The sequence below is a fragment of the Pholcus phalangioides genome, unplaced genomic scaffold, assembly GCF_987345545.1.
Source record: "Pholcus phalangioides strain wild (caught in Gottingen) unplaced genomic scaffold, Ppha-v1.0 ptg000003l_1, whole genome shotgun sequence".
Lineage (NCBI taxonomy): Eukaryota > Metazoa > Arthropoda > Arachnida > Araneae > Pholcidae > Pholcus > Pholcus phalangioides.
This window is the reverse complement of record NW_028301596.1, coordinates 40,154,822-40,167,524: the sequence shown is the minus strand read 5'-3', so window position 1 is coordinate 40,167,524 and position 12,703 is coordinate 40,154,822. Positions and strand designations below refer to the sequence as shown.

Sequence of the window (12,703 nt, the reverse complement as noted above, 5' to 3'; positions counted from 1 at the left end):
AACAATAAGTTCTACAAAAATTTTATAGCCGCGTCTTGATCTCCACAGGTCAGAGATTCGCCATGATGGAACAGAAAGTGGTTCTGACTTATGTTTTGAGGAACTACGAGGTGATCTCATTGGTGCCGCAAGATGAACTTCATTTGACGTCAGAGATGGTCCTGAGATCCCATAAAGGCATCTCCGTCCAAATCAAACCTAGAACGAGGAACCCGTAATCAAAGTCATGACCACACTTTCTAAAGGGAAGTAGTGCCAAACTTTTTTTTTTTGTTTGACGTCAGGGGCGTAGTCAGTAAAACAACGGTCAGTCGTCAAATTTCCTGAAAATAGAGTCCTTTTATAGGTGTTTCTTTGATGCCTCCATGGTGTGTCAAACATGTGAATACCAACAAAAATAAGCTGTCTTCGAAATTGGGTGAAGAATTTTCGAATCATCAATGAAGAAATGATTAGCAAGAACTGTGCGTGAAATCCTGCTCTTTAGAAACTGTGCAAAAGATCGTCATGTCCATTCAGAGTTCAATCAAGATCAGTGCTTACTGAGCCGATGGAAAACGCATCTAAATGGAAAACGTTGATGGGAAATTTTGTTTTTTGTGATGTATAGACATTGATTTCTATCAGTCTTCTTTGATTCCCGATTCATACTATTATTTAAAGTGAAAAATAATATCGCATTACTTATCTAAGTATATGTACGACTTATCCCGTGAAATTATGCAATAGAATTATGAAACCAATAGCATATGAACGGTATGAAATACAGAGTGGGTGAAAAGTTCATGATAAGTTTAGAAAATCAACCATTTGACAGAAAAAATTGCAGTTGCCATTGAAATGCACATCATGGCGTAGACTTTTTTTTCATAAATAATTATGAAAACAGTTCAAAATTTCTCTCACAGATAGCACCTGTATCATGAAAAGATTGAGCGTAAAACACATGAAATGCAATACTAATTTGTGCATAATCAGTTTTTATCTCGATTCGTATTGCACAAAACCACCATATTTCAAAATGATCATTTTGTAGCTTAGATGACATCTGAACCGACAGACAGGTTCTATCACACGAGTTGATTTCAGGAAATAGTTCCATGGGAACTCGGGGGCCTCTCTCCGGAGATTTATTGAATTATAAAAATGGCATTGCCGGCCATCACTGGCAGCAAATACAAAATTTCATACACGGGGCAGATGCAATCGTGCACATCGATAGTAAGTTCCACAGCCAATATAAATCAAATGAAATGTGTCCAATAAAACCAATCACATGTATAAAATCAATAATAAATCAATAAAAATCAGTAATAAATCGATAAAAATCACGACATCTAAACCAATGCTCCCTTCTTTCTCCGTTTGGCCATGGACGAATATTTGGAATGTAATGGACGCATTTCGAGAATGGCGGTAACGTAAGGCGGTATTTTTTCAGATTATACATTACGTTGTGCTTAGCAACGAGCTACAAACAAGTATGCCAAAATACAAAAAAAGAAGCTCATATATCTGGATCCCCCAAAAAATAAGGTTTGCAAATGTGATTGATGTGTTGCGCTATCTACACTATTTATGTGGCTTTTTATGCCGTGTTTCTAATGATAAAGTGTCATTTGTAAGTAAAAATTTCAATTTTTTTTTATTTTTCCGAAAAAATTCCATGCCATGATAAGAATTTTAAGGCGAACACTTTTTTTAGTTAATTGGTTCGATTTTGTCATTTTGACATTAAATTTTCGCTTTTGAGCGTGTTTCATGGAACAATCTTGAAACACTTTCAGATCAGTTTTGAACTAGTTAGAAATTCGAAGTGAATCCAAAACACTAAATAAAATATGGTATCATATTACATATTACCACTTTTTCTCTAGTAAGTTATCAAGAAATTGATTCAGTCACTTTAGCATTCTTCGAAAGTAATTTTCTTGAAATAATTCTGAATATCCTCAAATGGGAGACTGTTTGAAATTTGAAGGAAAAAAGTCCATTTTTCCATTAGAGATGACATAATCATAATTTTTTTATTATGCAAATTATCCTCATCTCTGATTCTAATATTTAAATTAAAAGCAAATTTCACCGAAAAAGAACATTTTAAAAATAATTTTCTAGAAATTTCTTGGGATACTCGTACATCAGCAAAGGAGGGAATGTTTGTCATTATATCCGAGATCGTTGCATTTTCATTGACGTTATCAAGCAGAGGTTTATTAACATTATTCTTTGTGGGAATCAACTGAAACCAACAATTATCGACGTTATAGCTGAGGTGCCGTTATAACAGAGTTTGATCAAGAAGAAAACACTAAATTAAGTGATATACATGAACAAGTCAAACCTTGGTTAACCATATATCCCCATGTGGGATGTTATTTGAATCAAGTTTTGATTCGTTTCTGAAGAAACGACTCATTAACTTACATTGCATTGCGTATTCTGCCTGATACATGATCCAGTCAAAAAATGTAAGTTTCAGGCATACACGGGTATATTCGTCCTAATGAACTCCAATTACAATTGTCGTTCAATATCCGATGATAACTCTAGTTCAGTATGAATTATGTGATATTTGATTATAATTCCTAAGGTTTATATTCGCATTATAGATCCACCATTTGATAAGTTGAATGTATACAAAATTTTAAAAAGGTTCTAAAAAAATTATTTTCTGATCTAGTTTCTCAAATATAGTTTTGAAATGAACGAACGCATTTATACTGTACAAGGAAGATAAATAAATAAATTTATATATTAATATTGCCACCAAAATAAATTAGTCTACGTGGCTGGAAGTCATTTGATGATTAGCATATTAATGTAAAATATAATATATAATTTTACTTGAATTGTGTTTTATACAGATTATTTTCTACAGTGAAGTTATATGAAGTAGATTTGGAATAAAAAGTGATATTTTATGTTTCATCGTATTACTGTTTCCTTTTTTTTTTTTTACTTTTGCATCAAGTTATTGTGTCATCTTGTTTTATGTAATATATGCAGATATATTTTACTAAAGATTACAATTAAAAACATTTTCGATGCAATAATGTTGTGTGGTTTTTTTCTCATTTTCTTTGTGGGCTGCGAGAATATAGTGACTTTGGAATTAAAAAGATCATTTCACCTCTTGTAGAGAATAAAGTCAAAATTTGCGAAATTTTAATTATTGCAAAATAACTTTTTCTTGTAAGAATTTAAAATTATTTGACGATGAAATTAACGTTCATTAATATTACGGTTTCGCTCTCAAAATATTCAAATAGATATTCCATTTCTCGTTTTCAAGAGACACGTAATCGAAGAGAATAATCTGGAAAATTTGGGTAAAATATATGCAGAAAATTCGGGGCGGGGGTGGGGGGGAGGATTTGGAAAATTGCAGGTAAATGTTCTGAAAAATTAGAGAAATCCCGGTTGGAGATTTGAGTAAAATATAAGTATTCTGATGGAGAAAAAGAAAGATTTTTCGTAGAAATTGCGATATTATTTTTGGAAAAATTATTAAATTAGTTTTGCAAAAATATATTATTTTTGTAAAATCCAATGTGTGGTGTAGCAGTAGTAGGTAGGGCCTCCAAAAAATGGCTCGGGGATCCATGATGTTCTTAAGTCAGCCACCTCGTTGGGCAATTTGCCTGTTGTGGCGTTGTATTTGTATCTGTACTGATGAACACGAAGTATCGATGAGTAATTACAATGCAATTTCAAAGCCAAATTTCATTTCAGTCAGAATAGAAGAGAATAGAATTTTTAAAGTTTTTCGTAAATCCCAAAAAAATAAACCAAATAAATTTCGAGTGACTGAGCCGTCATCTATCACTGTGGTTTCCCAATTGGGGGTGCCTGGAAACCCCCAGGGGTCCACGGACTTCTTACGGGGGTTACACTACCAAATAGCAGAATTATGAAAATAAAATTGACTGACTGGCTGAGGCAGATGCTTTTTTTCAGGAAGTACCGAGTCTGTAGACTCCCATAGGCTTCCCTGTTCGATGCTTCTCCGTACGAGCCGAATGAAGAAGAGAGGAAATGGTTTGTAAATGATTGTTGGGTATGTAAATGTTTACGTGTATAAGAAATTTACAGAACAGAATATAATTTATTTCGTTGTTCCCCGGGCCAATGAGGCTGTCTGAAGACTCACAAATAGCCTTTCTGAGGCGTTGTGAAGGAGAAAGACAAGTTTGCACATGTATGTGTAAAGCATGAGTGTGTGTTTGTTTTAACAAAAATCTCGCTCACTCATACAGTCACTCGCACACTCGCTCGGGCTCTCATACGGTCACGCACTGCCATTCATTCATACGGGCACTTACTTGGTCACTCACTCACACGGTTAGGGCAGGTGAAAAGTAAGGAGGGAAATATCAGTAAACCGTTGTTCAGGGGGAACCCCACTAGTTTTCGCTTTGCCTAGGCCCCATTGAAGTCAAAATCGTGCCCGGCATGCGGATAATCTACTATTTTTCAATTTTGATACGCTAAAAATTTATATATTATTCCAATTTGTAACATAGAATAAATTTAAAAGAGATAGGAGGTAGATGGCAGAATCAGTATTTCGGCGTTCTTTTACTACGCGTGGCCAGAAGTAGAAGTTACTATATTCAAAAACTGAGAAAGGAAGAGGATGCCTGTGATTGCGACAATCGTGCCGTCCATTTTCACAATTTTCAAAACAGATGGCGCCACTATTCTAATCAGTAAAATCTTGATGACGTAATTTTCCCAAATTTCCACTTCAGGTGGCGCCACTTTTTTTTCCAAAGAAATGAAAATCATTTTTTCCGAATAAAAGAGACCGGCTATATATGTTACGGAAATTTTATAAATTCGGCTAATTATGAATAATCACTGCCAGTTATGCTGTTTAATAAATTTTGTTTTTAACATTTACCGGTAATTATGTGCAATCCGCATCTCGTATTGGTAAATATGATAAATCGTCAATAAATTATTTCAATTTACCGGAAATTTTGCTCCTATTTCAGTCTAGGATAATGAATTCTATCAGTGATGTTGCTGATGTTTAAAAATGTTGGTAAATGTGAAGAAAGGAAACATTACAATGCTGATAATAATTTACGCATACGGTTTTTTTTATTCTCCCCTAGTATCATACCGATACAGAACGACGAAGAGATTTCGATACCGTTCGACGTAGAAATGGCATACATTTGACGACGTAGTTCCACATAGCGAAAATCGGTACTTCGCATCAATTAGCAACGGCATTCGGAATATTTCAAAAGAGACTAATTATCATACGAGATATTCTTTCTAATATCTAGAAACAGTCCGAGATCGGACTCCGACCTCTTTCCGAATTTCGATATTCATTCCACTTTTCGGATTGGTCGGTACGACATCCTAACGATATCGTTGTGGTATAAGGGGCTCTTAACACTTATTTTCATTTGCCGTATTTTAACGTGTGTAAGGAAACCCCTTTTTGCCAAAAGTTGGGTGCCAAAACTAAGAGGGGGTTCCTTATACGTAGAGAGTATTACGGATATAACTTTTAAATCCGAGAGAGGGAGTAGGAGGATGACGGCCAAACTGCTATACAATCATAGATATAATATATAAAATATTATGTCGATGTATATAATGATCGTGGACTTGAAACGCCTCGACATTTCGACATATGTCTAGCAGAGACATTATGAGTTGGAGCAAAAATAATGATAATATAATTTCCACCTTGATTTTAATGTTAGCAATACTTGGCAATTTTGCTTACTTTTGGCATCATTTATGCCAATATTTGCCAATAAAACGTATTAAAAATCCGAATTTTCCCCATACTGTATTTTTTTGGAGGAAGTATGGTCACCCTCTATACCAGCTGCCTTCCAAGCAGTTGACCCGGGGTTCGACTCCCGGCCAACGTAAGTTTCTTCTTCTTCTTGGGAAGAAGAATATTCGAAAAAAGTGAATCTCTTTTCAAGGGTTCTAACCCAATAGCGTGAATGATAATAGTTGATGAAATTACGCATGACAGCATTAACGAATGAAGAGAATATCTTTTAAATCCATCGAAAACAGGTTTCCGTATCATAAAGTCTCCTTAGATAGGTATCACTACATAGCAAAGCCGCTTGAAAGTTAGTACAGCTTTGCTACGTAGCGATACCTCGTCTTGCTAAGTTTTCTGAAAACGAACGTGATTCCGGAAAGAATTATCTTTCTTAGCTGAGTTGTCACTGTATCTCCAACGTATGAGTTCGAATACAGACTAACAAAAAAGTTGAAAAAAATAGACAAGGCTAAAACGAGACATTCAAAAACAGGACATATTTTTACCTAGCCGTTATCAGAGCAGCATTATTACACCTATTCTTGCAGCCTAGATTTTTTTAATAAGAATTAACTTTGCCAATACTTTTTTCCATACTGTATTTTTCTGGAGGAAATGTGGTCACCTGTGTACCTGCGTTTTATTTTTCTTTCCGTAATTTCCAAGCTCGTTCACGATAGAATGTCACATGATGCAGCTATATACGTAAAGGTTACGCAACAAGCGTCGGTGGTATAACGGTTAGCATAGCTGCCTTCCAAGCAGTTGACCCGGGTTCGACTCCCGGCCGACGCAAGTTTCACTTTTTTTCTCTTGGGAAGAAGAATATTCGAAAAAAAAAAGTGTATCTCTTTTCAAAAGTTCCAACCCATCATGCCAGTAGCTAAGAAAGGGGGGGGGGTGTTATATTGCTCTTTTAAGGGGGGTTTTAAGACCCTCTTCTTTATTGGGTGCTGTTTCGAACACAATTTTCTGTTTGTATCATACTTTTTTCCCCGATTGTACATATTGTACATATTGTACAATGAAACCTGTACGAAATCAAACGTCACACACAAGAGGGAAATAATATTCCATCTTAGAAAGATTTCCACATTATAAAGGTGCGCACACACACATGAAAGCATTAAAGAATGAATGGAATATTTTTTGATTCCATCGAAAACAGGTTCCCGTCTCATAAAAAGTGTCTTTCTTAGATAATAGTATAACTGCATAGTGATACCTCGACTTGCTAAGTTTTCTGAAAACGAACGTGATTCCTGAAAGAATTATCTTCGTTAGCTCAGGTATCACTGTACCTGCAACGTATGAGTTTAAGTACAAACTAACAAACAAAGTAAAAAGAAATAGACAAGGCCACAAAAGACAACCAAAAAGAAGGATATATTTTTACTTAGCCGTTACCAGAGAAGCATTTTTACGCCTATTCTCGCAGCCTAGATGTTTTTAATAAGAATTCATCTTAATCTTTCAAAATCAGAAATAATGTCATTGCAGATGGTAACTTTTCCAACACTTCTTATTAAAAATCCGAATTTTTTTCCATACTGTATTCCTCTGGAGGAAATGTCGTCACCTGTGCACCTGTGGTTTTTTTTTCTTCTCCTTAATTTCCAAGCTCGTTCACGATATAATGTCACATGATGCAGCTATATACGTAAAGGTTACGTAACAAGCGTCGGTGGTATAACGGTTAGCATAGCTGCCTTCCAAGCAGTTGACCCGGGTTCGACTCCCGGCCGACGCAAGTTTCACTTTTTTTCTCTTGGGAAGAAGAATATGTGAAAAAAAAAAGTGTATCACTTTTCAAAAGTTCCAACCCAATAGCGTGCATGATAATATTTAATGAAATTATATCATGCCAGTATCTAAGAAAGGGGGAGGGATGTTATATTGCTCTTTTTTTTAAGGTTGATTTTAAAACCCTCTTCTTTACTGGGTGCTGGTTCGAACTCAATTTTCTGTTTGTACCATACTTTTTCCCCGTTTGTACATATTACATAGTGAAACCTGTACGAAACCAAACGTCAGGAGTCCATTATTCCATTTTAGGCAGATTTCCATCTTATATAAAGGTACACACACACGCGCGCGCGAAAGCATTAACGAATGAAGGGAATATTTTTTGATTCTATCGAAAACAGGTTTCCGTCTCATAAAAGTGTCAACTTTGCAACTTCACTCCATTTGCCGCTGAAGATGTGCTGCCTTCGCTCCATTCGTAGCTGATGATGTCTGCCTCAGCTTCATTCGCAACTGAAGACGTCTACCTCTGCTTCATTTGCAGCTGAAGATGCCTACCCCTCCCTCTCCATTCGCAGGTGAAGATGGGCCTCCCTCAGCTGAGACGTTGATCCAAAATGGGGCGACGAGAACGACCGCCCCTTTTAGGAGATCAAATAGATGAAAATTTATCTGTCCCGTAAATGCAGGATAATCATTTGATCATTTTTGTCGCTCCATGATCATTTTCAGCACACAGAGGGCTAATTAGACCCCGGCACCTACAATTTATTGCTGATTCTGAACAGCAGGCTAGTTTTTTTTTAACACCTCGATGGGGGACTAATTGCGGTAGCAATTTTTTCTGCGGTCACGCAAGAAAAGTTTTCTGACAAGGACGAACTGGGTATTGAACTCGCGACACCTCTAAACATCATTTGGTACTTAGGGCGAGTATCTTATCGACCTGGGCTACGCGCCCCAATGGAAGACGATCAAACAAACTTCGCACAGAATTCGCACATCCCGTCACGTTGTTCCTTTATCCTCACCGGGTAATTTGTAGGTATTTTAAAATTTCTCTTGTGTGATTTTCACCTGAACAAAAAGAAAAGATCATTAAATTATTCAATAATTAAGGAATAATTATTCAAATTCAATATGGCAATATATTCCTTCAAATTATGAATGATCATCATCAACCACGCCGTAAATAAGATCAAACTGCAACACGCTGATGTACTCGATCAGTGGGGTTATGCACTTGTGTTCTTCCACAGACCGGTTTATGGATACGCTTGCGTCGATCGAACTACCTTGACCATACACAATATATATGGCCAATAAACATGGCGTCAAGGTTCAATGTAGCAACTCATTCAAGGTAATCACGGAAACGAATGGGTCAATGGAAAAACAAAAACTAAAAATGATGATAGCTGTTTGATGAAACTGAAATCAAACCGCGTGTACCATCTCGTGTATCATATAAAATAATACTACGTTGCAGCCACAACTACATTGCCCCTCTTATCAGCTTCGGTGCGTAAATAATTTCAAGGTTTCTTGGGCCCTCTATTTTATATATTTTGTGGTGGAGTGGGGACTGGGCAATCAAAGATCCATGCATTATCACAGAATATGCAAGAATGATGAAACATAAATAAATTACTTAAAAAATTACAAGCACAGAATTTACAAAATCGACACAATTAAATGTAAAATAACACAAAAAAATATACAGTATAATATATACGTACGGCATATGTCTATACGGTAGCCAAATTCATCGCAAAAAAACTTTTGCGAGCATGTTTGCATCCACCGAGAATGGATTTCTGTGGACTATGTGTGAAGCTTTGCGTACGAATGCGCTCCACATTTTCGTCTGACATGTGGAGACGGTCAGGGGATTTCCCTTTACACAGACAACCCGCGTCTCGGAATTGTTTATACCATCACCTAATGCTATGCGGTAGAAAGTTCAACACCAGGTTATAATCGACGAAAAGCACGATGATCAGTTGTTACGGACTCATGCTTCGCAAAGCTTAGAACACAAAAATATTTCTGTTGTGCAGTCGCCATCTTGACAAACACTGAAGTGGTGGCCGAAGGAAGAGCGGTAGCGTCACCTGTCGGCAATTGCGTGAAACTCGATATTTTCCACTTTCTACCTATACATTACTCGATCGAGACGGATTAAATGTTGAATAGTTATGATTTCTTCAAATCACATGATTCTTTTTGAAACACCCTGTATAAAGGGCGTTCTGTAAGTGCTAATGCGGCGTCTATCTCATCAACCGTTCGTTGTAGAGGAACGTTTCCAATTACAAAAATGCTCAAAATGTATTAGTACTCGTTTTGAGAGTGAAAATAGTGCGTCACAAAATGAAAAAAAATCTAAATTTTTATACGGTCCTCTCGTCCTCTAACTTCCAGTTAGAAAGTTGTTGTCCTGTATCTCCTGAGGACAACAAAAAAATCCATGTTCCTAACTGCGATATTTGAGATATTTGAATTCAAAAATCGGGGAAACGTTATGAAAGAGCAGCGAAAACTAACGGACAAAGCTCATTTCTCTCATATATGTTGTCCTTTCCCAACATTTCTACGATTTTTAAATTCGAATATCGCAGCGAATATTGCACTGGGCAACAGCTTTTTAATTGGAAGTTAGAGCACAGGGGAAACCATATAAAAATTTAGATTTTTTTTTATTTCGTTATCACTGTATTTTCATTCTCAAAACTGGTACAGGGTAATTTTTGAACGACTTTTGAGCAATTTTAAACTAAAACAATACCTCCACGACGCGGGGGTTGATGAGATAAATGCCGCATTACCACTTACGGGACACCATGTATAACCACCAGACTTATTCGTCTCACTCTACACCTATTTTGGGTCCGGTGCGACCGCATCTGTCACACTCCCTCTATGGGCAGCTCCATAGTGATGAACGCGGGAAAGGACACCAAGCCAACCAAAAATGTAATTTTTTCAAGAAATGTTTTTTCGTTATAAAAATTCAAATGTACGGAAAGAAAAATCCTTTTATATGTGTTACTTTCACCAATTTCTGTCAATTTTAATGCTTTTTGGGAGTTGGCACCTCAAAGTTTGCCCACCCTCTCCCCAACAAAGGTCGGTCCAGCGTACGGCCAAAACCTCCTAGATAGAGTATCTATCATAGAGAATGGTATCTAGGAGTCTCTTTGGTACGGCCCGGCTGGGAACCAACCCCACTTATTCACTTTCTCAGAATAAATAAAAACAGTACGAGAACTTACGAACTCGAGGCCATCTTAGTTAGCATCATTGACCCTTGGGACTAGAAAATGCATTGGGTCCTTTGATTAAATTGCAATCAATGAAAGGTTGTCGTTCGACCTGAATACTTTGTACCTTGATATAGGCCATAGCAAGCGGAAGTGCTCATGGTAATTTTTGCTCATACCCGTTACTGAAACTCAGTGTTACGAGGGCGATCATTCAATATTGAGAGAGTGAAGCGCGCGCCCGAGTGGTTCACTAATGGGATGCTTGTCTTCTACCATCAAGGCTGCTGTCAGTGTCTACTGGTTCGATTCCGGGGGAAGAAGATAGAAAACAAGTTCTTTACTTACCGAGCCAGCGTGACCACCGACAGATGGCACATTCATTTCCCACGCAACTTTATCGGTTAGAAATTGCCACTTGACGATGTGACTGGAGTTGAAGTGCGGGTTACTACTTTACGTAGTAGCTCAGAATATCATTTTTTTATTGTCTCTCACGCTATAAATGCACTGTAAAGGAGCTCTCGTGATAAATCTTATCTGGGACACTCTAAAAATTCTAAGGAGACCCCGCTGAAGTTTGTGCGAGCCACTGTCTTGAGTAAATTCCTGTCTAAGGGTCGAAAGGACATTAACGCTCGGGCCATGGGTGTATTTACTGGGAACGGGAGCTAAGCGGGCTATTAGCCCAGGACTTCAAATTTGAAGAAAGGATGGTCAAGAAAATTACACAGCAATGGAAAAAAGTCGCAAAATTTATGTAGCCTATACGTTTTGGTTTGGTTAAAGAAGTAGAAGTAGTATGAAGACAAACGAAATCACTTGATCCTAAGAATAAATATGTTATACGTATTCATGTATGGTTTTTGAGAATAAAAAAATGCGTATTTAACCCCCTTCAAAGTATAGGCTTTTGGCAACAAATTTGGTTTATTTCTATTTGACGTATCGGCGTTAAATCTGGTAACCTCGTTCCCCCTTAACCGCAACCGCACGTTAAAAAAGGAAAAAGAATGGGGAAGCAATAAAAAAGAGGTAGAAGCAAAAATAAATAAAAATAGAAAAACAGCTTAATAGATAAGTAAATAATAAAATATACGGTAGATTTCTATTATCACCCTCACCCTCGTGTTCGTACTCACATGTATACAGGGTGATTCAAAAAAGATGGGAAAAGCTTTAAAAGGTGATAGTACACACCAATAAAATTAATTGTCATCGAAGAATGCATGGTCTAACATGAAACGCAAACGCGCTAGCGCGTTATGAAACAGTCGCTCCGCAAACGTTAAAACGGCATTCCTGCATAGAAAAGAAAATTATCTATGTAATGAGTATATTCTTATGCTTCTATTATTGTTTCATATCAAAATACAAATTGTATTATATTGCTAATGAAGGGACTTTCTCTAGAAACTATTTCCAATTATAAAAATAGAGAAAATATTCATCAAGGGGAAAAGAGACCACGCGTTTGTTCTTCAATGTCACCAACGCTATTCAAAATACGAAAACGGGAACGCAATAGTATCCTTTTTCTGTAGATCAAGGTGTAGATAGATATTATTTGAAAATCACCTTGAGAGCCGTCGCTACTTCCTCTCGGTTTTTTGTTTGTTAAAAGATAATGGACGGATATCATGCATTTCAATCTGCATTGTCTGTATAGTCTTGATATTTACATCATCAGATAAATGCTTCCAAGGAAAAAATATCGCCAAAATGATCTCTGAATCGATCGACATACGCAGAGGCCGTATCTCCCCTTTAAAATGTCTCGCCACAGAGAGCAACAGACCTACAAACAGCGCTAATGTAATTCAATCATAACACTTCACTTCTGAAATATAGATGGCGGCACTGAAAAATCAAGCACAGCACTACA

General features: G+C 36.9%; 1 protein-coding gene and 2 non-coding genes across 3 annotated transcripts in view; all 3 read left to right on the top strand.

Annotated features, from left to right (window-relative positions):
• LOC149088595 (cytochrome P450 4c3-like) overlaps positions 1–3,051 on the top strand; it is a 61,252-nt gene extending 58,201 nt beyond the window's left edge. Inside the window, exon 11 of the mRNA XM_089248071.1 lies at positions 49–3,051. Coding sequence (XP_089104197.1) covers positions 49–218 — 170 coding nt within the window. The 3' untranslated portion in view covers positions 219–3,051. The remainder of the gene's footprint in view (positions 1–48) is intronic.
• Positions 3,052–6,532: 3,481 nt separating this feature from the next.
• TRNAG-UCC (transfer RNA glycine (anticodon UCC)) lies at positions 6,533–6,604 on the top strand. Its single transcript has one exon. It is a non-coding gene; the product is annotated as a tRNA-Gly (tRNA).
• Positions 6,605–7,487: 883 nt separating this feature from the next.
• TRNAG-UCC (transfer RNA glycine (anticodon UCC)) lies at positions 7,488–7,559 on the top strand. Its single transcript has one exon. It is a non-coding gene; the product is annotated as a tRNA-Gly (tRNA).
• The last annotated feature ends 5,144 nt before the right edge of the window (positions 7,560–12,703 follow it).